The following is a 22,630-nucleotide window of genomic DNA, read 5'->3' on the forward strand; positions in this document are numbered from 1 at the left end:
GAATAAAACTTCCTCTTATATAGCACATTATTACTGTGGTAGGTGGGGCTGGGCCCCACCTACCACAGTAATAATGTGCCCCTGGTATGGCGGCCCAGAAGGATCCGCTCACTGCAAAAGCCCTCACACTAAAAACTGTCCTATCTTGGTCATGTCATCTGATCTCCGGTTATGTGTCTTGGACACTCGGGTAAAGAGAGGGACAGAGCTGTCAACTGATCACCACCTGGTGGTGAGTTGGATGCGCTGGACCGGGGGGAGGTCGGATAGACTCGGCAGGCCCAAACGTGTTATGAGGGTCTGCTGGGAACATCTGGTCGAGCCGTCTGTCCATGCAGTCTTCAACTCCCACCTCCAGGAGAGCTTCTCACAGATCCCGAGGGACGCTGGAGACATTGAGTCAGAGTGGACCATGTTTTCTACTTCCGTTGTCAAAGCTGCTGGTTGGAGCTGTGGCCATAGGGTCTCTGGTGCCTGTCGTGGCGGCAACCGCCAAACCCGGTGGTGAAAACCGGGAGTAAGGGATGCCGTCAAGCTGAATCCTATCGGGCGTTGTTAACTCATTGGACTCCCGAGGCAGCTGACAGGTACCGGCAGGCTAAGCGTACTACAGCCCGGGCCGTGGTGGAGGCAGAATCTCGGGTCTGGGAGGCGTTCGGGGAGGCCATGGAGGAGGACTATCAGTTGGCCCCAAGGATATCCTAGCAAACCGTCCGGCACCTCAAGAGGGGAGTTTTTCAAAAACACTGTTTACAGCAAAGGTGGTGAGCTGTTGACCTGTTGACCTTAACTGGAGATGACGTTGTGCGGTAGAAGGAATACTTCGAGGACCTCCTCAATCTCACCACCACGTCTTCCACTGAGGAAGCAGAGACTGGGTTCTCAGAGGTGGACTCGTCCATTACCCAAGCTGAAGTCACTGAGGTAGTTGCTCAGCTCCTTGGTGGTAAGGCACCGGGAGTGGATGAGATTTGCTGTGAGTTCCTTAAGTCTCTGGATGTGCAGGGACTGTCATGGCTGACTCGTCTCTGCAACTTCGCGTGGCGGGCGGGGACAGTACCTCTACACTGGCAGACCGGGGTGGTGGTCCATCTTTTCAAGAAGGGGGATCAGAGGGTGTTTTCCAACTACAGAGGGATCACACTCCTCAGTCTCCCTGGAAAAATCTATTCTAGGGTACTGGAGAGGAGGGTCCGGCTGTTAGTTGAACCTCGGATCCAAGAGGAACAATGCGGTTTTCATCCTGGTCGTGGAACACTGGACCAGCTCTATACCCTCCACCAGGTGCTCGAAGGTTCATGGGAGTTTGCTCAACCAGTCCACATGTGTTTTGTGGACCTGGAGAAGGCGTTCGACCGCGAAGGCATGAATCACGAAGAAGAAGGCATTCGACATCCTGTGGGGGATGCTCAGGACTGTCTGGTCCCTGTAGGCCCGGAGCAGGAGTTTGGTTCATATTGCCGGCAGTAAGTCGGACCTGTTCTCAGTGCCCGTTGGCCTCCGGCAGGGCTGTCCTTTGTTGCCAGTTCTGTTCATTACTTACATGGACATAATTTGTAGGCACGGCCGGAGACCAGAGGGGGTCTGGTTTGGGTACCACAGGATCTCGGCTCTGCTTTTTGTAGATGATGTCATTCTGTTGGCTCCATCAAACCTGGACCTTCAGCGTGCACTGACACGGTTCACAGCCGAGTGTGAAGCAGCTGGGATGAGGATCAGCACCTCTAAATCCGAGGCCATGGTTCTCAACCGGAAAAAGGTGTCTGGCCCCCTCCAGGTTGGTGGAGTGCCCTTGTCCCAGGTGGAGGAGTTCAAGTATCTTGGGGTCTTGTTCACGAGTGGGGGAAAGATGGAGCGTGAGATCGACAGGTGGATCGGTGCAGCGTCTGCAGTTATGCGGACGTTGTATCGGTCCGTCGTGGTGAAGAAGGAGCTGAGCCAAAAAGCAAAGCTCTCGATTTACCAGTTGATCTTCATTCCTACCCTCACCTATGGTCATGAACTATGGGTCATGACTGAAAGAACCAGATCCTGGATACAAGCGGCTGAAATGAGCTTCTCCATAGGGTGACTCGGCGCACCCTTAGAGATAGGGTGAGGAGCTCAGTCACCCTTAGAGATAGGGGGAGGAGCTCAGTCATCCTTAGAGATAGGGTGAGGAGCTCAGTCACCAGGGAGGAGCTCTGAGTAGAGTCGCTGCTCCTCCACATCCAGAGGAGCCAGCTGAGGTGGTCCGGGCATCTCTTTCGGATGCGCCCCGGACGCCTCCATGGGGAGGTGTTCCGGGCATGTCCCTCCAGTAGGAGGCCTCAGACCGAGGACACAGGAGGGACTTTATCTCTTGGCTGGCCTAGGAATGCCTCAGGGTCTCACTGAAAGTGCTGGAAGAAGTGTCTTACCCCTCTCTCACCATGCAGTGTGTATTGCCTTAGTGGAGCGTACCCCTCTCTCACCATGCAGTGTGTAATGACGTTTTTTTCCCAATTGGCTATCTCCAAGGCTCAACAGTTTTACTGGATCAGCGCCTATATGGTTGATACGCTGTTGTGGCTAAAAGGTTGTGCACCCACATTACTTTGTAATTCAGTGATGTCACTTGACCTGAAATAAAATCTTGCCCCACCAAATATTTACATCTAGAAACGCCACTGCTTCATACTAACAAGAAGTCCTGTTACAAAAAAGCTTTGATTTGTACACTATTGAAGGATATATTCTTGGCCCATTTCATGCTGTGATGAAGTTGCTGTGATGATGTTTTGTGACTCTGAACATGAGCTTCCGACGGATCGGATCAGTAAGTCGGTTTATTAACTAGTTTCTGGGACAAGTTAGAAGAACTGAGATGATCTCAAGAAAACAAGGAGACAGTTCAAACTCAGACGTCAGGTGATGATGGTAATTTGGGTCTGAACATGATCATCTGCTGTACCTTACACTCAGGGGTGTTGGAACAGGAAACATTAAAAATATGCAGGGCTGCAATCCTCCATGACCAGGGTCTGGATCCATCACCTCTGCTCTCATGTGTCATGACTCTCAGTAGCAGACGAGTTCAAACAGCAGCAGAAAAAAAAAAAAAATTAAAATCAAAGAAATAAAAAAAGCATTACATTATTTTCATGTCAAGACATTAAAAAAATAAAAAAAAACAATAATAATAAGTATTATTATTATTATTATTATTATTATTATTATTATTATTATTATTGTTATTATTGTTGTTATTGTTATTATTGTTATTATTATTATTGTATATTTTTTGTTTTGTTTTGTGCTTGTAATTGGGTTTTTTTATGTCTGTTTTGATCTTTCCCTTGGGCGAGGTTTAATAAGGGTTTTTTTGAAACCTCAAACCTCTCTCTCTCGCTCTCTCTCTCTCTCTGCACACGTGTTTTAGTATTGACACTGAAGCAAATATGGATGTCTCTATTTCTGCAGCCAGGAAACTGGACCAACAGCCGCCTGAATCTGACAGCAGAGGAAGGTGAACAGATCTTCTCTGGTTGAGTTTTGCATTACCTCTTTTTATTCCTGTTGAGTCGTTTGACTGAAAATGTTTGTGTCGTTGAAGCATCTGCAGCGGAGAAGAGACACACGCCATTGGGTCGACCCCGGATGCTGCAGCCGGACCGGAGCTACTGTGTCCTGCACCAGCAGGGCTTCATCAGCGGCTACAGCCACAACATCAGGATGCCACTGTGGAGCTCCTTTACCGTGGACTCGCCGGTATGAAATCAACTCACTTGCAGCTAACAGTTAGCAGCTAAATGAGCTGGACAACAGACTATTCATGTTGATTTCATCAAACCTTTTAAACAAGGATTCTATGCTGGATTCGTTCAGCTAAAACACGCAGAGAATATTTTCTTCACGTTGCAATAAAGACATAAAATGACAGTTTATTGGAGTAATTAATGGAGGCTGAGAAGCAAACATGATATTTTAAGAGAATCAGCTTGTGGTTAATGATGGTAATATCAGTTTGAACCACTGGGTGAAGCAGCAGGTCACTGTGCTGTCAGTCCATCCACATTCAGCAGGAAAAACCGCTCTGACTCTTTTTACATATGCCCCTGCAGGTCAACACAGGTACTACTGGAGTCTCACCTGTTCATTTTAAAGAACAGAAACAGGAAGCTGCTTTCTCCACGTTTCAACCCAGAACCTCTTGTGTCTAACCATCGCAGAGTGACCAGGACCCGCTAGAACCAGCAACACCCAACTGTTTGAGGTCTGATGTACGAATTCCTGCGGCCACGAGTCCGAGATGTGATGACTACGAAAGTGCTCAGATGACGGTCCCTGCCTTCCTGTACCCCCCCAGTAAGAACCACACAGTAACACACACACACACACACACACACACACACACACACACACACACACATCTCGCGGTGGTTTAACCTGTGTGTGTGTGTGTGTGTGTGTGTGTGTGTGTGTGTGTGTGTGTGTGTGTGTGTGTGTGTGTGTAGGTCTCAACTCAACAGCTGAGCAGCAGTTTGACGCTCTACTGATGAGCAACGTGGTGCCAATGTTCCCCGAGTTCAAAAGTAAGAACCTCACCAGCAGAACCAGAGTCCCGGAAGGAAGGAAGGCTCTTTGGACAAAAGTGTTATTTCATTATCACATCAGAGATGATAAATAGCAAACTGTTATTCATTGTTTTCTCAGAGATCTGGGACTTTTTCCACAAAACATTGCTGAAGAAATATGCATCTGTTTACAACGGCGTTACCGTGGTGACGGGCCCCGTCTACGACCGGGACCACGATGGCCGAGTTGATCAGAACCAAGAGTGAGAATCACATGAACCACCAAAACCAATAACACCACTAGAACCACATACAACCAGCAGAATGGTGTAGGGATTTCTTACCTCATAAAGATCACTAGGGACCATTTATGTTGTTTTTGGCTATTGATAATGATTAATAATGATCAAAGATAGTTATTAATAATGTTATTGAAATGTAATCTGATCTGTATCAGATACATCGGAGCTCCACCGGTTTAACATGAAATGATTGCCAATTCAGTTCTATCAGTCTCACAAGATATACTAAACAGTTAAATAGGAATTTGAATTAATAGTTCAATTAATTATTATTACCAGAATTAACAGTAAAGATTGAAGGATTTTGGAGTTCTTGACACAGAAGAGGTCGACATTTCATTCACCTTTGTGCAAATTAATAAAACAACAAGTATGATTCCAAAACTTACATTTATTTACAATGAAAACAAGTGAAAGAGCTATATACAGCTTTGTGTGTGTGTGTGTGTGTGTGTGTGTGTGTGTGTGTGTGTGTGTGTGTGTGTGTGTGTGTGTGTGTGTGTGTGTGTGTGTGTGAGCAGCAAGAGTCGCTGAGGATCGCCACCCTCAGGCTGGATTTAGCAGCGATCTCAACAATTGCTGATGAACACCAGAGTGACTGACATCAAATGAAACTAATCCACATCAGTTCATGTCCGAGACTTGGGGCGCTTTTTAATTCGCCCATTTCTAGCCCTGCTTGCTGATTGGCTCAAAGTCAGTCCTGGTTTGTTCTCACGTGTTTCTACGAGCTGTTGAGATGAGAACAAGCGGTGAAGCTAGGTTTACATTATGTTCGCCCCACTGGCCCCAAACGTAGTGTGCTGTGGGATTTTGGGCCAATTTTTGCCGACACAAATTTTTGGACAGTTTAAAAATCTGGCACGGCGCCCATGGCAATCACGACCTGTTATGTTTGACCATCCATTTTATTGTTTTAATGTTTTTATTTTGCGACTTATATTTTTATTTACAATGTACAGCACTTTGTTTCAGCTGCGGCTGCTTAAAAGCGCTTTATAAATAAAGTTGATTGATTGATTGATCCCTGCGGGGGGGCGTTCTCTCACGGCCATCCCGTTTTGTCCACAGTGGCCTGAAACAGGGCAACCAGGAACATTGTGTAAACCCTGCTTGGGTCTGATTATTAACAACTAGATCTCGTATAATTTAAAATTCGAAGGAGAAATTTGCCTAAAAAGCTGCAGGTCAGGTTTAACTTTCTCCAGTATAGTTATATTTTCAAAATGTTTAGATATGATCATATTGATTAATGACTGAAAAGCTTATAGCTTACAGAAAGCAGTTTATTTTGCATGTTTTTGGAGGTTTCTTTCAAAGAATTCTAAAATGCTTTGAAAGATGAATTGATGTGTTGTTTGAAAATTTACCTGACGTACCTTATATTTTCCCTAAACTCAGACTAACTGTCATTTATAGTAAACCAGCATCAAAACACATTCTTTTTTTTTAAAAGGGACTAAAGAAGCTTCTGCTTGTATTTGTTTACTCGTATGTTAACAAAAGAGTCAAGAAAAGAAAAGCCAAGAACACCACCAGAACCATAGTGACTCTCAGTGTGTGTGTGTGTGTGTGTAGATTGGTTCCAGGTACCAACATCTCTGTTCCCACTCATTACTTTGTGGTGTTGACGAGCTGCCGGGATTTGAACCAAGCGCCGAGCAGCTGTGAGGGAGAGCTGCAGGCCGTCTGCTTCCTGCTGCCACACAGAGACACCAACGCAGAGAGCTGCATGGTAACACAGACACGTCCTCAAACGTCCGTTCAGATTGTGGCTCAGATGGTCAGCGGTCTCCAGCTCAGTGGGCGTGGTCTTGTGCTTCCAGAGCTCTGCGGAGGAATCTGAATGGGTGGAGGAGCTGATGTGGTTCCACCAATCACGAGTCAGAGATGTGGAGTGGCTCACCGGACTGGACTTCTACCAGGGCAGCAGCCGGCCAATCACTGAGCTCCTGAGGGTGAAGACCCGCCCCACCGCTGCCATCCACAGGAAGCAATAGAACCGATATTCTGTCTTTATGTTTTTACCCTTCATTAATCTCATCACATTGACATTTTCTCTTTATATCCGATAATCTGTACCTCAGGAACTGATTCAGATAAAACTCCAGATTAAGTCACATTTAAACCTTGAAAACCAATGTTATTACTGATTTTTATGGATTTACTTTTATATACGAGGAAATACTAAATATAAATGTTATATTCAATATGTTTGTGCATATTCTTTCTGTATCTCACAGAAACAATTGTAACACTAAAGTGAAGAAATGTTGCTGTTTATTTCATTATTGATCACTGAACAGCATTGTTATATTCACCTATATTGGAGGAAACAAAGTGTTTCTAGATACTAGAACTAGTGTTTACAGCAGCAACATGCCACGGAGAGGTGCGGGCTGTAATGTCCAACTTTCATTCTGACCATGTAAAATCAACTTTTTTGTATATTTGAGGCCAAAATGCTTCAAATTCTTGTCTATTTATGCAGAAATCTGAAACCAAATCATTGATTTTGTGAAGAAATATCACTTACACTTTTCAGTAAAAGTTCATTCTCAGTCTGAGGGGGAATATGAGGATGAAGTTGAAATGAACTCTCATCTTTCCGTGTGACCTTCAAGTGACCTTCATGTGAAGGTCACTTCTAAACTGTTCAATGATTCAGGACTTTATGATCTCCAACACAGAGTTCAACAGAAACATTCAAACAGCTGATTAATCTATGAACAGATCTATAAATGTCTTGATCATTAGAAGTGGTAAAAAGAAATCCGTGTATCATTCACTCTTTGATATTAAACCAAAAATTAAAAAAAACAAGAAAACACCCCTCTTCCTCAGTTTTTGTTTCTAAAAAAGGAGGGACTATTCAGAAGCACCCTTGACCTTTTCCTGACCAGGAAGTGACCCTCAGTCACCTTCACCTTTGCCTGACCCAGATGTGGCCTGTTGCAGGGCCTTGACCTTTACCTGACCAGGACATGACCTGAAGTAGGGCCTTGACCATTACCTGACCAGGACATGACCTGAAGTAGGGCCTTGACCATTACCTGACCAGGACATGACCTGAAGTAGGGCCTTGACCATTACCTGACCAGGACATGACCTGAAGTAGGGCCTTGACCATTACCTGACCAGGACATGACCTGAAGTAGGGCCTTGACCATTACCTGACCAGGACATGACCTGAAGTAGGGCCTTGACCATTACCTGACCAGGACATAACCTGAAGTAGGGCCTTGACCATTACCTGACCAGGACATGACCTGAAGTAGGGCCTTGACCATTACCTGACCAGGACATGACCTGAAGTAGGGCCTTGACCTTTACCTGACTTGGAAGTGACTTGTTGAATACTGACAAACTTTCTTATTTGCACAGGCTTTCCAATAAACAATAAACTTTACATGCTTTATTACATTTATCTTAATAAAGCTCTTACCTTTTTTATTCTGGTTTTAGTCGGTTTTAAAATCCCATGAATTTACCACAACCACTGTCTTACGACAAAAGAGACTTTACTCAGAACATATACAATGTCTGCAAACTGCTTTACGCAGTGGGTGGTTCTGGTTAAAGGAAGGAGGCTGTGCTTGGTTGTTTCAGAAACCAGCACAATATCTGGTCAAAGGACAGTCTCAGCAATGGCTTCAGGGAATTTGAATGTAGTTTCTAGGTCCACCATCATCTGCCAATCATGAGCCCAAGGAGTTTGTCTGCACTCTTCAGTAGGGCATTGGATGTTGTTCTGCTATCACAAATAGGATTTCTCGTCTTGATGGTAGATGACACTTGTTATGGTCGATGGCGCTTCAGATGGACTCTGCAATCATTATCAGCACCTGGTGGTACGGTGACAGTCTGAGGATGTGCTCCAGGGTACCTCTTCCTTTGCAGCAAGGGGCATGATGGCGATTCCACCTTGACCTAACAGACAGGGTTCGATGGGCTGAGCAGCACGTACTGTATAAGGAATTTGATATGGAAAGGATCTGCCTTCCACAGCTCTGGACATGTGACCTTGCCTATTGCCATTTAGTCCATGCCCCCTGCTGCCACATACATCTGGCTTGCATGAAGCTCCTCTATTGCGGCTCTACCTTCCTTTTGGACCAGGTCCTTTCTCTTTTTCCCCCTCGCCGCGCTGCAGTAGGTACGCTTCCCAGTCCAGCTCTGCCTACCGCCACAGATCCCACCACTCTGTGACAGAGACAGGATTCAGCCTGGTCCACTGCATCCAGTACTTTCCATTTCCTTCCGGTCCTCACCATTAAGGTGCTGCTTTAGGATCTTTGGACTTCCTGTTTTGCAGCGCTTCCCTTCTTTTGGCAACCTTAAACTCCTTACTGATATTGTTGAAGGAGAGGGTCAGTTCTTAGTGGATTCTTGGCAGTCCCAGCCAACAATAAAGGTGGCAGCTTATCCTCCTCGACAACCCCTCAACTATAGACAGTGAGAATTCACACACCAACAATGACCATAGTATCTTGGGTAGGCTTTGAACTTTGCAGGTAGTATGGATCTGTCTACAGACTTCAGCCAACTCTTCTATTCTTGGTTGGTTGACTTTATGGAGGCAGTATTCTTCATGGAGCAGTTGATTCTTTATAGGTTTTTCCGGCATTGATGGAATCTGGATCTGGTAGAGAAACGGAACCAGTAGGTAACCTTCCCTCTCTTCAATACCAGAGACCTAGATTGTGCCGGTTTGAAAGCCCTCCCAGCCCAAGTGATTAGTCTCTCAGCTCTGAAGAATGCTCTGCATGTGAATCTTTGATTTACTAACTTGTTAACTTGCAATCCTACACATTTCACATCAAACCTCATACAGTTACTGAACACCATCTGACGACTCCAGACATTTTAAAAAGCAAATCACCTTCACATCAATGAATTTTAGAAATTGTCCTGTAACAGAGACACACCGGAAGCAGAGGCTATAAACTAGCTCCTATGTTTGATTGTTCTTCAGTACATAGTGGAGACCAAGGACAGACTTCCTCCTCTCTCATAACCTCCATTCTGATTGTAGTGTATTATGATCCGCCAGTCAGAATCCTGTACGCACAGTGTGTACAAATTTTTGAATGTGTGAAAAAAAGGGAACACCTGGGCGGGGTGGGGGTGGGTGGGAGGGTGAATACTGTGAGATTCAATCCTGGCAGCACCATTGTGACCATCTTGCTTGTAATTCCATCCCCTCTCTTTTTCTCTACCCACGCACACACACACACACACACACACACACACACACACACACACACACACACACACACACACACACACACACACACACACACACACACACCAAGCTGTACATAGGTCGTTAGGATTTGTTTTATTTGTCTTCATTGTAAATAAATAGAACTATTGGAATCATATTTACTGTCTTCGTCAGGTGCACAAAGTTGAATGAAATGTCAACCTGTGTCAAGAATTTTGTTTACAGTTTTTGTCACGTGGTCAAAGGAATGGCAGAGGACAAGCACCCAGTTTGAGAGGTGTCCATGGTCCCGTTGAGACATGTGGGGGGACGGGGTTGAGGACAAGGACCAAGACAGCAGCAGTAAAGAGTCTCAATGAGATTAGAGCAATGGTTGTTGATCATGTCATCAATCATGACATGACAATGACTGAGGCAGCAAGAATGATTCAACCAAACCTTAGAAGATCAACGTGGCCTCAATCATGAGAACTTTCCTCAATGAGAACCAGTGAGTGTTCAGCTGTACTACAGTAAACTTTACAGTATAGTACTGTAGTACTCTTACTGTAATTGTCAAGTTATTGTACACTGTACTACAGTAAACTTTACAGTATCGTACTGTAGTACTCTTACTGTCATTGTCAAGTTATTGTACACTGTACTACAGTAAACTTTACAGTATCGTACTGTAGTAGTCTTACTGTCATTGTCAAGTTATTGTACACTGTACTACAGTAAACTTTACAGTATAGTGCTGTAGTACTCTTACTGTCATTGTCAAGTTATTGTACACTGTACTACAGTAAACTTTACAGTATCGTACTGTAGTAGTCTTACTGTCATTGTCAAGTTATTGTACACTGTACTACAGTAAACTTTACAGTGTAGTACTGTAGGCTCCTCTTACTGTCATTGTCAAGTTATTGTACACTGTACTACAGTAAACTTTACAGTATAGTACTGTAGGCTCCTCTTACTGTAATTGTCAAGTTATTGTACACTGTACTACAGTAAACTTTACAGTATAGTACTGTAGTACTCTTACTGTCATTGTCAAGTTATTGTACACTGTACTACAGTAAACTTTACAGTATAGTACTGTAGTACTCTTACTGTCATTGTCAAGTTATTGTACACTGTACTACAGTAAACTTTACAGTATAGTACTGTAGGCTCCTCTTACTGTAATTGTCAAGTTATTGTACACTGTACTACAGTAAACTTTACAGTATAGTACTGTAGGCTCCTCTTACTGTAATTGTCAAGTTATTGTACACTGTACTACAGTAAACTTTACAGTATAGTACTGTAGGCTCCTCTTACTGTCATTGTCAAGTTATTGTACACTGTACTACAGTAAACTTTACAGTGTAGTACTGTAGGCTCCTCTTACTGTCATTGTCAAGTTATTGTACACTGTACTACAGTAAACTTTACAGTATAGTACTGTAGGCTCCTCTTACTGTCATTGTCAAGTTATTGTACACTGTACTACAGTAAACTTTACAGTATAGTACTGTAGGCTCCTCTTACTGTCATTGTCAAGTTATTGTACACTGTACTACAGTAAACTTTACAGTGTAGTACTGTAGGCTCCTCTTACTGTCATTGTCAAGTTATTGTACACTGTACTACAGTAAACTTTACAGTATAGTACTGTAGGCTCCTCTTACTGTCATTGTCAAGTTATTGTACACTGTACTACAGTAAACTTTACAGTATAGTACTGTAGGCTCCTCTTACTGTCATTGTCAAGTTATTGTACACTGTACTACAGTAAACTTTACAGTGTAGTACTGTAGGCTCCTCTTACTGTCATTGTCAAGTTATTGTACACTGTACTACAGTAAACTTTTACAGTATAGTACTGTAGGCTCCTCTTACTGTCATTGTCAAGTTATTGTACACTGTACTACAGTAAACTTTACAGTATAGTACTGTAGGCTCCTCTTACTGTCATTGTCAAGTTATTGTACACTGTACTACAGTAAACTTTACAGTGTAGTACTGTAGGCTCCTCTTACTGTCATTGTCAAGTTATTGTACACTGCATGCCAATGTGCAGCACAGAGTAGGAAATGTGACTATTACTGTAAAATGTGTTCTACAGTATGATGACAGAATTGAGACTCGACCCAATAGTGGAGGTAAACTCCTCACTGAGGAACAGGAACCAGTAGTGGAGGTAAACTCCTCACTGAGGAACAGGAACCAGTAGTGGAGGTAAACTCCTCACTGAGGAACAGGAACCAGTAGTGGAGGTAAACTCCTCACTGAGGAACAGGAACCAGTAGTGGAGGTAAACTCCTCACTGAGGAACAGGAACCAGTAGTGGAGGTAAACTCCTCACTGAGGAACAGGAACCAGTAGTGGAGGTAAACTCCTCACTGAGGAACAGGAACCAGTAGTGGAGGTAAACTCCTCACTGAGGAACAGGAACCAGTAGTGGAGGTAAACTCCTCACTGAGGAACAGGAAACAGTAGTGGAGGTAAACTCCTCACTGAGGAACAGGAACCAGTAGAGGAGGTAAACTCCTCACTGAGGAACAGGAACCAGTAGTGGAGGTAAACTCCTCACTGAGGAACAGGAACAGTAGTGGAGGTAAACTCCTCACTGAGGAACAGGAACCAGTAGAGGAGGTAAACTCCTCACTGAGGAACAGGAACCAGTAGTGGAGGTAAACTCCTCACTGAGGAACAGGAACCAGTAGTGGAGGTAAACTCCTCACTGAGGAACAGGAACCAGTGTTGGAGGTAAACTCCTCACTGAGGAACAGGAACCAGTAGTGGAGGTAAACTCCTCACTGAGGAACAGGAACCAGTAGTGGAGGTAAACTCCTCACTGAGGAACAGGAACCAGTAGTGGAGGTAAACTCCTCACTGAGGAACAGGAACCAATAGTGGAGGTAAACTCCTCACTGAGGAACAGGAACCAGTAGTGGAGGTAAACTCCTCACTGAGGAACAGGAACCAGTAGTGGAGGTAAACTCCTCACTGAGGAACAGGAACCAGTAGTGGAGGTAAACTCCTCACTGAGGAACAGGAACCAGTAGAGGAGGTAAACTCCTCACTGAGGAACAGGAACACTGTGGTCAACATGGTCCAGACAGAAATGACATTAGGCTGAGAGAAATCAGACAGAACATCCTGGACCATGAAGATCTCTTCAGGAATGTGGAAGACAGAAGTTTGCACACCTTTGCACGTGTTCTGAAAAGACACCAGGTGTCCCTCAAACTGTTGTACCATGTGCCTTTCGAAAGAAATGCAGACAGAGTGCCACTGCCCGCAGATGTCTCCTGCTGGGTCGTTGTTTTTGTGTGTGTGTGTGTGGGCGTGTGTGATCGTAGGTGGAGCAGACGGAGCAGGACGCACACCTGAAGCGGATGAGGGAAGCCAGTATTTAAGGACCGGGATCCCGGGCGCTCATCGCGAGATTGTTACGTTTACTCTGCGGTACCTCGACTCTGCCCCTCGTGTTGTTTGTTATGAGATTGTTCGCTTCGCGTTTTGGAAGCTCCAGAGTATTCTGACCTGAGTTTGTTCTCCCGTACAGTCCCGGTGTGCGCCGCTCCATCCTGCTCAGAGGTTCCCGTCTCCGTGATGCCCGACTCCGCTCCTACGATCCCTCGCCCCGGATTGCCGGATTGAATCCTGTTCACCACCAATCCTGACACAGAGTGAAGCATGAGGATTGAGTATGTTCAGGTATGTTCAGTTTCATGATGCTTGTTTATGAAAAAAAGGCAAAATCAGTATGTGTGTGGCGATATCAGAAGATGGTGTGGTAGGGCGTAGATCTCTGATCTGGTACATACAATGCAGAGATCCTTGCACTTCTTGATGAGCTCCAGTAACTCTAGTCTGCAGAGCTGTTGGTGTAATTGATGTCATTGTGTGGGACTACGTCAGGTTCCACCACGCTCCTCTGGTGCAGGCATGGTTTCAGGGACTACGTCAGGTTCCACCATGCTCCTCTGGTGCAGGCATGGTTTCAGGGACTACGTCAGGTTCCACCTTGCTTCTCTGCTGCAGACATGGTTTCAGGGACTACGTCAGGTTCCACCATGCTCCTCTGGTGCAGACATGGTTTCAGGGACTACGTCAGGTTCCACCATGCTCCTCTGGTGCAGGCATGGTTTCAGGGACTACGTCAGGTTCCACCATGCTCCTCTGGTGCAGGCATGGTTTCAGGGACTACGTCAGGTTCCACCATGCTCCTCTGGTGCAGGCATGGTTTCAGGGACTACGTCAGGTTCCACCATGCTCCTCTGGTGCAGGCATGGTTTCAGGGACTACGTCAGGTTCCACCACGCTCCTCTGGTACAGGCATTGTTTCAGGGACTACGTCAGGTTCCACCATGCTCCTCTGGTGCAGGCATGGTTTCAGGGACTACGTCAGGTTCCACCATGCTCCTCTGGTGCAGGCGTGGTTTCAGGGACTACGTCAGGTTCCACCATGCTCCTCTGGTGGCAGGACGTGGTTTCAGGGACTACGTCAGGTTCCACCACGCTCCCTCTGGTGCAGACGTGGTTTCAGGGACTACGTCAGGTTCCACCTTGCTCCTCTGGTGCAGGCATGGTTTCAGGGACTACGTCAGGTTCCACCATGCTCCTCTGGTGCAGACATGGTTTCAGGGACTACGTCAGGTTCCACTTGCTCCTCTGGTGCAGGCATGGTTTCAGGGACTACGTCAGGTTCCACCATGCTCCTCTGGTGCAGGCATGGTTTCAGGGACTACGTCAGGTTCCACCATGCTCCTCTGGTGCAGCCATGGTTTCAGGGACTACGTCAGGTTCCACCATGCTCCTCTGGTGCAGGCATGGTTTCAGGCACATCCACAGTTCCTCACTGTGTACTTGCCCCCATACTCTCCTTTCCTTACTGTAACCCCATTGAGGAGTTTTTCTCCACATGGAGGTGCAAAGTATATGATCGGCATCCGCATCAACAAGTGACCTTCTTCAGACCAGGGACAATGTGATGACATCACAAGTGACCTTCTTCAGGCCAGGGACAATGTGATGACATCACAAGTGACCTTCTTCTGGCCAGGGACAATGTGATGACATCACAAGTGACCTTCTTCTGGCCAGGGACAATGTGATGACGTCACAAGTGACCTTCTTCAGGCCATGGACAATGTGATGACATCACAAGTGACCTTCTTCAGGCCATGGACAATGTGATGACATCACAAGTGACCCTTCTTCAGGCCATGGACGATGTGATGACATCACAAGTGACCTTCTTCTGGCCAGGGACAATGTGATGACATCACAAGTGACCCTTCTTCAGGCCAGGGACGATGTGATGACATCACAAGTGACCTTCTTCTGGCCAGGGACAATGTGATGACATCAACAAGTGACCTTCTTCAGGCCAGGGACAATGTGATGACATCAACAAGTGACCTTCTTCAGGCCATGGACGAAGTGATGACATCACAAGTGACCTTCTTCTGGCCAGGGACAATGTGATGACATCACAAGTGACCTTCTTCAGGCCATGGACGATGTGATGACATCACAAGTGACCCTTCTTCAGGCCAGGGACGATGTGATGACATCACAAGTGACCTTCTTCAGGCCAGGGACAATGTGATGACATCACAGCAGCCCAGGTTCAGGCCTGGATTCACCAGACACGTAGGTTCTTTCCAAGATGTTTGGCAAATGAAAAGATGTTAACAGATGTGGATGAGAACCTGTGGCCCAATCCACAAGACAGGGTTGATGGGGATGACCAGTGATTGTTCCTTTGTTTAGCTTTAATATTTCCTTACTGTACAGTATCCAGGTGTGGAACACATCAGTTTGTTTTGCAGGACTTTTTTTTGTTCCAGTAATTGTTACTTTCATTCAACTTGTGTTGTCATTGAGTTTGTATTCATCAATACATTTCACCTTTGTTCAACTGAAACTGATTCCACTGTCTGTGGTGTTCTCTCAACTAGTCATTTTACGTACAATGACATTACGTGAAGCACAGGATGAAACATGGATCACATATTTTGTACTACAATATTTAATGGTTGTACGAACGACAAAACAGTGACATTGTGTGTATGTTGTGTGTGTGTGTGATTTAAAGAAATGTCTCTATGGTATTTCAGGATAAATTAGTTGTTTGAACTAATTATTGTGTGAGTGCAAGCTTTCTTTAAAGATATGAATAAACAATGCAATGTTTTGAACATTGGAAAGTCTGATACAAGTGCTGACTGTTGTGAGTTTTGTATCTAGAGAGAAGAGAAACTAGTCTCAACGTGATTGATAAAAACTGTAGAATAGTTTAGTATATCTTATGAGACTGATAGAACTGAACTGGCTATCAATTCTGTTAAACAGGTGGAGCTCCGAGGTTCTGATACAGATCAGACTACATTTTCAATAAAATAATAAATAACTTTCTTTGATCATTATTAATCATTATCAATAGCAGCAATCTGTTACTGGTCGTAATATGCTTTTACTCTAAAAGGTCACCATGGGTGACATTAAAGGTGGATTGGTGGAGGATGGGATCTCGTAGTGGCCTGGTGGGGGGCCTGGGGAGTGGGGGGCATGTGTGTGTATGTGTGTGTATGTGTATATGTGTGTATGTGTGTCTGTGTGTGTATGCGTATGCTTAGGTGTGTGTGTGTGTGTGGGTTGGGATTAGGAGATGGGCGGTGGGGGGGGGGGGGGGGGGGGGGGGGGGGTATTGGGGCTCCTGGGGGTTGGAGGGTGGCTGTCCTCCGGCTGGGCCTCTTCCTGTTCTGGGGGGAGGGGGGGCAGGTCTGGGGCTCGGCGGCTGGGGCCTTCTCTGTCCCGGCGGGTTGGTTGGGGGGGGGTGGGGGGGATGGCCCCCGGGGGTGCGGCGGGCTCCGCTGCCGCGATCGTGGGGGCTCCCTGCCCGCGTGGCCTGGGGGCGCTGCACCGGCCGGTCCTGGCTCGGCGGCTCGGGTCGGGGCCCGGGGCTCGGCGCCCTTTAGCCTTCTCTTGTGGAAATACAAAAAAAATATATATATGTAGCACTAACAAGGGTATTGTATGTATCTCTCTGTCTTTCCTCTCCTCTCCTCTCCTCTCCTCTCCTCTCCTCTCCCCGCCTCTCCCCTCCCCTCCTCTCCTCTCCCCTCCCCTCCCCTCCCCTCCTCTCCCCGCCTCTCCCCTCCTCTCCCCTCCTCTCCTCTCCTCTCCCCTCCCTGCTCTCCTCTCCTCTCCTCTCCTCTCCTCTCCTCTCCTCTCCCCTCCTCTCCTCTCCTCTCCTCTCCCCTCCCCGCCTCTCCTCTCCCCTCCTCTCCTCTCCCCTCCCCGCCTCTCCTCTCCTCTCCTCTCCCCTCCTCTCCTCTCCTCTCCTCTCCCCTCCCCTCCCCTCCTCTCCTCTCCTCTCCTCTCCTCTCCTCTCCTCTCCTCTCCTCTCCTCTCCCCTCCCCGCCTCTCCTCTCCTCTCCTCTCCTCTCCCCTCCCCTCCTCTCCTCTCCCCTCCCCGCCTCTCCTCTCCCCTCCCCTCCTCTCCTCTCCCCGCCCCGCCTCTCCTCTCCTCTCCTCTCCCCCTCCCCGCCTCTCCTCTCCTCTCCTCTCCCCTCCCCGCCTCTCCTCTCCTCCCCTCCCCTCCCCTCCCCTCCCTCCCCTCCTCTCCTCTCCTCTCCTCCATCCTTTCACCCCAACCGGTCAGCAGAATTCCTCCACCTCTGACTCTGGTTTCTACAAAGTTTCTCTCTGTTGGATAGTTTTTCTTTCCACAGTCACAAACACACCTGCTGCTCATGTGGATGTTGGGCTTTTCTATTTTCTCTATAAAAGCACATTGGAATGAGTGCACTGTGGTGTGCACCTGAGGGGGGGGTTCTCCCAAACAGAATGGAGTGGGTGTGTCAGTGAAGTAGTGTGGTGTGTTTGGTAGTGGGGAGGGGTTATAAGGGGAGGTGCAGTGACACGGGTTGGTTTTGACAGGTGAACTGTCGTTGCTCTTGGAGGAAATAAAGAAAAGCGACTCGACTGTGCACAGCTCCTTTCTTGGTTTTATTAATGCCCTCTACCATTCTTGTCAATGCAGAGGGAAAAGAGGGGGAGATATTGAACATTTCAAACAAAAAAAGATCCGAAATATGCAGTGGATCTCATTTATGCAGACACTCGGAAATATCAAATCCTACCATTGAGCATTGAGGCGCGTTATCTTTTGCATTGCAATCCAGGTCTTCAGCCTCCACATTTTCATCTTCATTGCTGTCGACATCAAACCCTTTCAGATTCTGATGGGTATTCTTCCATCTATGGTAAAAAATAGATATGATTTAGAGTTTGGAGCATATCATTAGAGAATATCAATTAAAGTGTCAGTGTTAGAATTCTCTCTGTCACGGCTGGGAGCCGGCGTGTGGAGTGTCCTGAACCCAGAAGCAGACCTCAAGCAGGAAGTTGTTTGCAAACGTCAATGTTTTATTGAGGAAACAGGGAAAGGGGAGCTGGAACGGTGACGGAACCCGGGGGGAACTCTGGGGGGGCCTCTTGGAACCGGGACGGGACCCGGGGGAATCTCTGGGGGGGCCTCTTGGAACCGGGACGGGACCCGGGGGAATCTCTGGGGGGGCCTCTTGGAGCCGGGACGGGACCCGGGGGGAATCTCTGGGGGGGCCTCTTGGAGCCGGGACGGGACCCGGGGGGAATCTCTGGGGGGCCTCTTGGAGCCGGGACGGGACCCGGGGGAATCTCTGGGGGGGCCTCCAGGAACCGGGACGGGACCCGGGGGAATCTCTGGGGGGGCCTCCAGGAACCGGGACGGGACCCGGGGGAATCTTCTGGGGGGGCCTCTTGGAGCCGGGACGGGACCCGGGGGAATCTTCTGGGGGGGCCTCTTGGAGCCGGGACGGGACCCGGGGGAATCTCTGGGGGGGCCTCTTGGAGCCGGGACGGGACCCGGGGGGAATCTCTGGGGGGGGCTTCTTGGAGCCGGGACGGGACCCGGGGGGAATCTCTGGGGGGGCCTCCTGGAACCGGGACGGGACCCGGGGGAATCTCTGGGGGGGCCTCCAGGAACTGGGACGGGAACCCGACGGGGAACTTCTTGGAACCGGGACGGGACCCGGACGGGGACCTTCGGGACGGAACCGGGACGGGACCCGGACGGGACTTCTTGGAACAGGCGTCGGAACAGGAACAGGAACGGGAACGGGAACGGGAACGGGAACGGGAACGGGAACCTCCCCGGGGACGACACTCACTCCCCGGGGAGGACACTCACCCCCCGGGGAGGACAACACCGACTCACCTGCGGCAGCAGCCCACAGGAGACTAACCACATGGACTGAAGACTAGCAATCCTCTGGCCCCGGACCCTCCTCCCTGCAGGGCTTAAGACTGCTTGACAATCAATCAGCTGATTGCCTGCAGGAGTGCCAGAGAGGATCCGGTGCTGGAGCGAGGTGTGTGACTCCTGACATGCTCACCAAAAATAAAAATGGTGCATGAATGCATTTACCTGTTGAGAACCTGCAGAAAGGTTTTCCTCATCATCCTCATCATCTTCATTTTCGTTGATATTTTTATGAAGTATGACCTGTAGTGTTATAACAGAGAAAGAGTTACTTGAAGGGAAAAAAAACAAAACAAAAAAAACTAACATTGACTTGATGCCATGTAGCTCTTGTCACAATGCCCTGATGCTGAAAGAAGACAAGTAATGGGGAATTTAATTCTGTCAATTTGTTATGAGGGATGGCATCAAGCTTTTTAAATCGTAAACCGTGAAATCATCAAGCGCTCCAGAGCTCCAGAACCGGTTCAACCCAATGGCTGTGGGGAGCAGTTTCGTGACTACTATTGCTGCAATACCTTTATCTAGTGGCAGCAGAAAAAGCTAGTTTTGCATTAGAAAACATTGGTCTTACACATGTTTTAAACAACTGTAAAACCGAGTTTCCAATAATGTAAAACTGTCTGCAGCTATATTGCTCCTGTGATAATGCTGGGTTAGGTATAATTAAAGAAACCAGGCGGGTTTTCGTGAGGTACATTTTCGAATCCTTGTATATTAATGAGGTTCTAACTTTGATTGACATCCCATAAGCATCAGAGCGAACGGCGAGGTTATGACTGAACTACACACCACGCCAGGGTCAAGTCTACAATGAAGATCCCGCCCATGTGCCTTCTTCTCGGGGGAGGGGGTCACTTTGTGAACATATTGGACAAAAAACTATTCAGTTCCTCCAGGACGTTGCGATCGCACTTATTAATACAAACTCGAGGAAATCAGTGCAGAATTGCACCTTTTCCAAAAGCCCGCAACTATTCCAATAATACAATCAGAGTTATCACAGTTGTATAGACTCAGACTGGCGCTTACAAAGACAAACCTGTTTGCTCCACAGCTGAGCAGAGACAGGGATGCGTAGATAGATTAATGATACAACTATTAAGAATAACTTTCATCTTTTCTTATTGTCCAGACTCTTTGGCTTAAACTGATGTAAAATACAAATGAAAATTGAATTATGATGAAAAAATATATTGCTTTAGGCACACAAAAAAAGAAAGGGGAAAATAGACCCTGAAATGAGGCTTCTTTAGCCCACAACAAAAAGAAAAAATATCTGCGCAATCCTGGAGGGACGGACTTGTTCTTACGACAATTTCTTTATTAACATTTAGTTAAACATTTGTCAATTTTCGTTTTTGAAATTTCTTACAAAAAATGTATTTCTCCCATAGAGTTGTATTGGCCCCTGCCCTCCACCTGGAATTATTGACATCATCACTTTCTAGAACATGAACTCAACCTGTTTCAAATAGCTTTGTTGGTTTACAGGAGTCTCTAGTGCCAGGCTCAGACGTCAAAGTCCACAAACAGAAGCTCAACTCTCTGCGAACGTCAAATTCGTCAGTTTATATCGGCGACCTTGCTGTGCTTATCTTCAGCAGAGAAACGCTCGCTTGCTCAAGTTTGACCGGAAGACAGTCAGCAGCACATCAAGATGTGGAATCCAAGCCACAACTTGATGCCGCAAAACTTGATGCCATTGTTGGTGAGTGTACTTAACTACTTTTAAATATCAAAATAAATTGTACGAACACGTTACACTGTTGCTTAGTTCTCCATCGTTGTTTTGATGCAGCACGGGAGGGAAAGGGTTAAGTCTGCAGAATCAGTAAGGAAAACTGCAGCAAAAAGTCAAAAAGCAAAAAAAGGTGTGTGGAATTCACCTGTGAGGAGCTACAAAAGCTTTCCAACATAAAATCATGTGTTGGTGACTGTGTGTGTACAAGGAGCAGCGAGAACAGGAAGAAGGACAGGAGACATGCAGACGTTATCATAGTGCCACATTTTCGATCGATATCTTTTTCCATCATGGGTGTACAGTTAAATCATTATACGCTTACCTATTGTTAATTAATTACATCAAAATTAACTTATCTACTGTGACCAATCAAATTTTAAAAGTCTGCTTAATCTGATATTCAAAAAATGATTCACAGCAGTATTATTAATTGAAGTATGAACTGTTAAGATTTTGTGGTGTCAGAGTTCACCTAACAGTGCAAGTGTTAATTGTGTGTGTGTGTGTGTGTGTGTGTGTGTGTTCACAGGGCATGCTCAGTCCAAGTTTCCATATGAGCGTTCCAGATGTGAGAAAAATAATAAGAAAGAAATGCAACAACGAAAACTTCAAAAAAGCATCAACAAGCAAGCAAGTGAATGCTTAAAACAGACAATTAAAACATGTTCAGAATAGTTTGTGTTCTCAAGTGTGTTTCCTCCTGTTGAACAAATCTGTTGTTATAATGTTCAATTTCTACAATTCTCTATATGGTGAATAAATGTAAACGAAATTGCTTTGCTGTTTTCTTAACTTTCTTTTCTCAGCATAAAGGTGAAGTATCACGAAGTAGTGGACTTGAAATGTTTTGGTAGTAATAGTAATACCAAGATTACTTTAAGTATACTGTAAAGTGTACTTTCAAAGAGAAAAGTATACTCAATTATTCAGAAGTACACTACAAGTAAACTTAAAAGATTACTTTAAGTATTCTGAAAAGTGTACTTTCAAAGATAAAAGTATATTCAATCATATCAGAAGTACACTACAAGTAAACTTAAAAGATTACTTAAAGTATACTTTTGGTGTACTTTAAAGTATACTTGTAGTATACCACAAGTGGGCCAATTTAGTCCCAAGGAGTATACTTGTAAGTAAACTTCTAGTGCAAGTATAAGTAAACTTGGGAGAATATACTAAGTATACTTAAGTACACTTGATATTACATACTTGAAGTATACTTCTTTTTGGTAAGGGTGAACATGGATTTGTTTGGATGGATGTGTTTTCCCACTTGGACACGAGGAGAAACTCCAGCAGTGCAGAAACACAACTGAATACAATATGTTCAGTTGTCACACAGAAAACAAATGTTTAACTACTATATTCCTTCAATTGACTGTATTTAAAAATGTTTTTTTAATTAAAAAAAAAAAAGAAAAGAAAAGATAATCCTGAAGTGTGAAGTTTCAACAGTTTTGTGTTTTTAACACACAGAAGAAAACTCCTTCTGTATAAAACATGAAGCATTAGTTTGAGAAAGTCAAAGTAAAGAGA

General features: G+C 46.0%; 1 protein-coding gene across 1 annotated transcript in view; it reads left to right on the forward strand.

Annotated features, from left to right (window-relative positions):
* The window catches only part of LOC308145124 (venom phosphodiesterase CdcPDE), a gene marked incomplete at both ends in the record, with an annotated part of 54,885 nt that extends 48,048 nt beyond the window's left edge, over positions 1–6,837 (forward strand). Inside the window, 7 exons of the mRNA XM_080516466.1 lie at positions 3,442–3,487; positions 3,575–3,729; positions 4,191–4,326; positions 4,476–4,553; positions 4,675–4,798; positions 6,416–6,572; positions 6,664–6,837. Coding sequence (XP_080372592.1) covers positions 3,442–3,487; positions 3,575–3,729; positions 4,191–4,326; positions 4,476–4,553; positions 4,675–4,798; positions 6,416–6,572; positions 6,664–6,837 — 870 coding nt within the window. The remainder of the gene's footprint in view (positions 1–3,441; positions 3,488–3,574; positions 3,730–4,190; positions 4,327–4,475; positions 4,554–4,674; positions 4,799–6,415; positions 6,573–6,663) is intronic.
* Positions 6,838–22,630: the final 15,793 nt, after the last annotated feature.

The sequence above is a fragment of the Blennius ocellaris genome (assembly GCF_963422515.1).
Source record: "Blennius ocellaris genome assembly, chromosome: 20".
Classification (NCBI taxonomy): Eukaryota; Metazoa; Chordata; class Actinopteri; order Blenniiformes; family Blenniidae; genus Blennius; species Blennius ocellaris.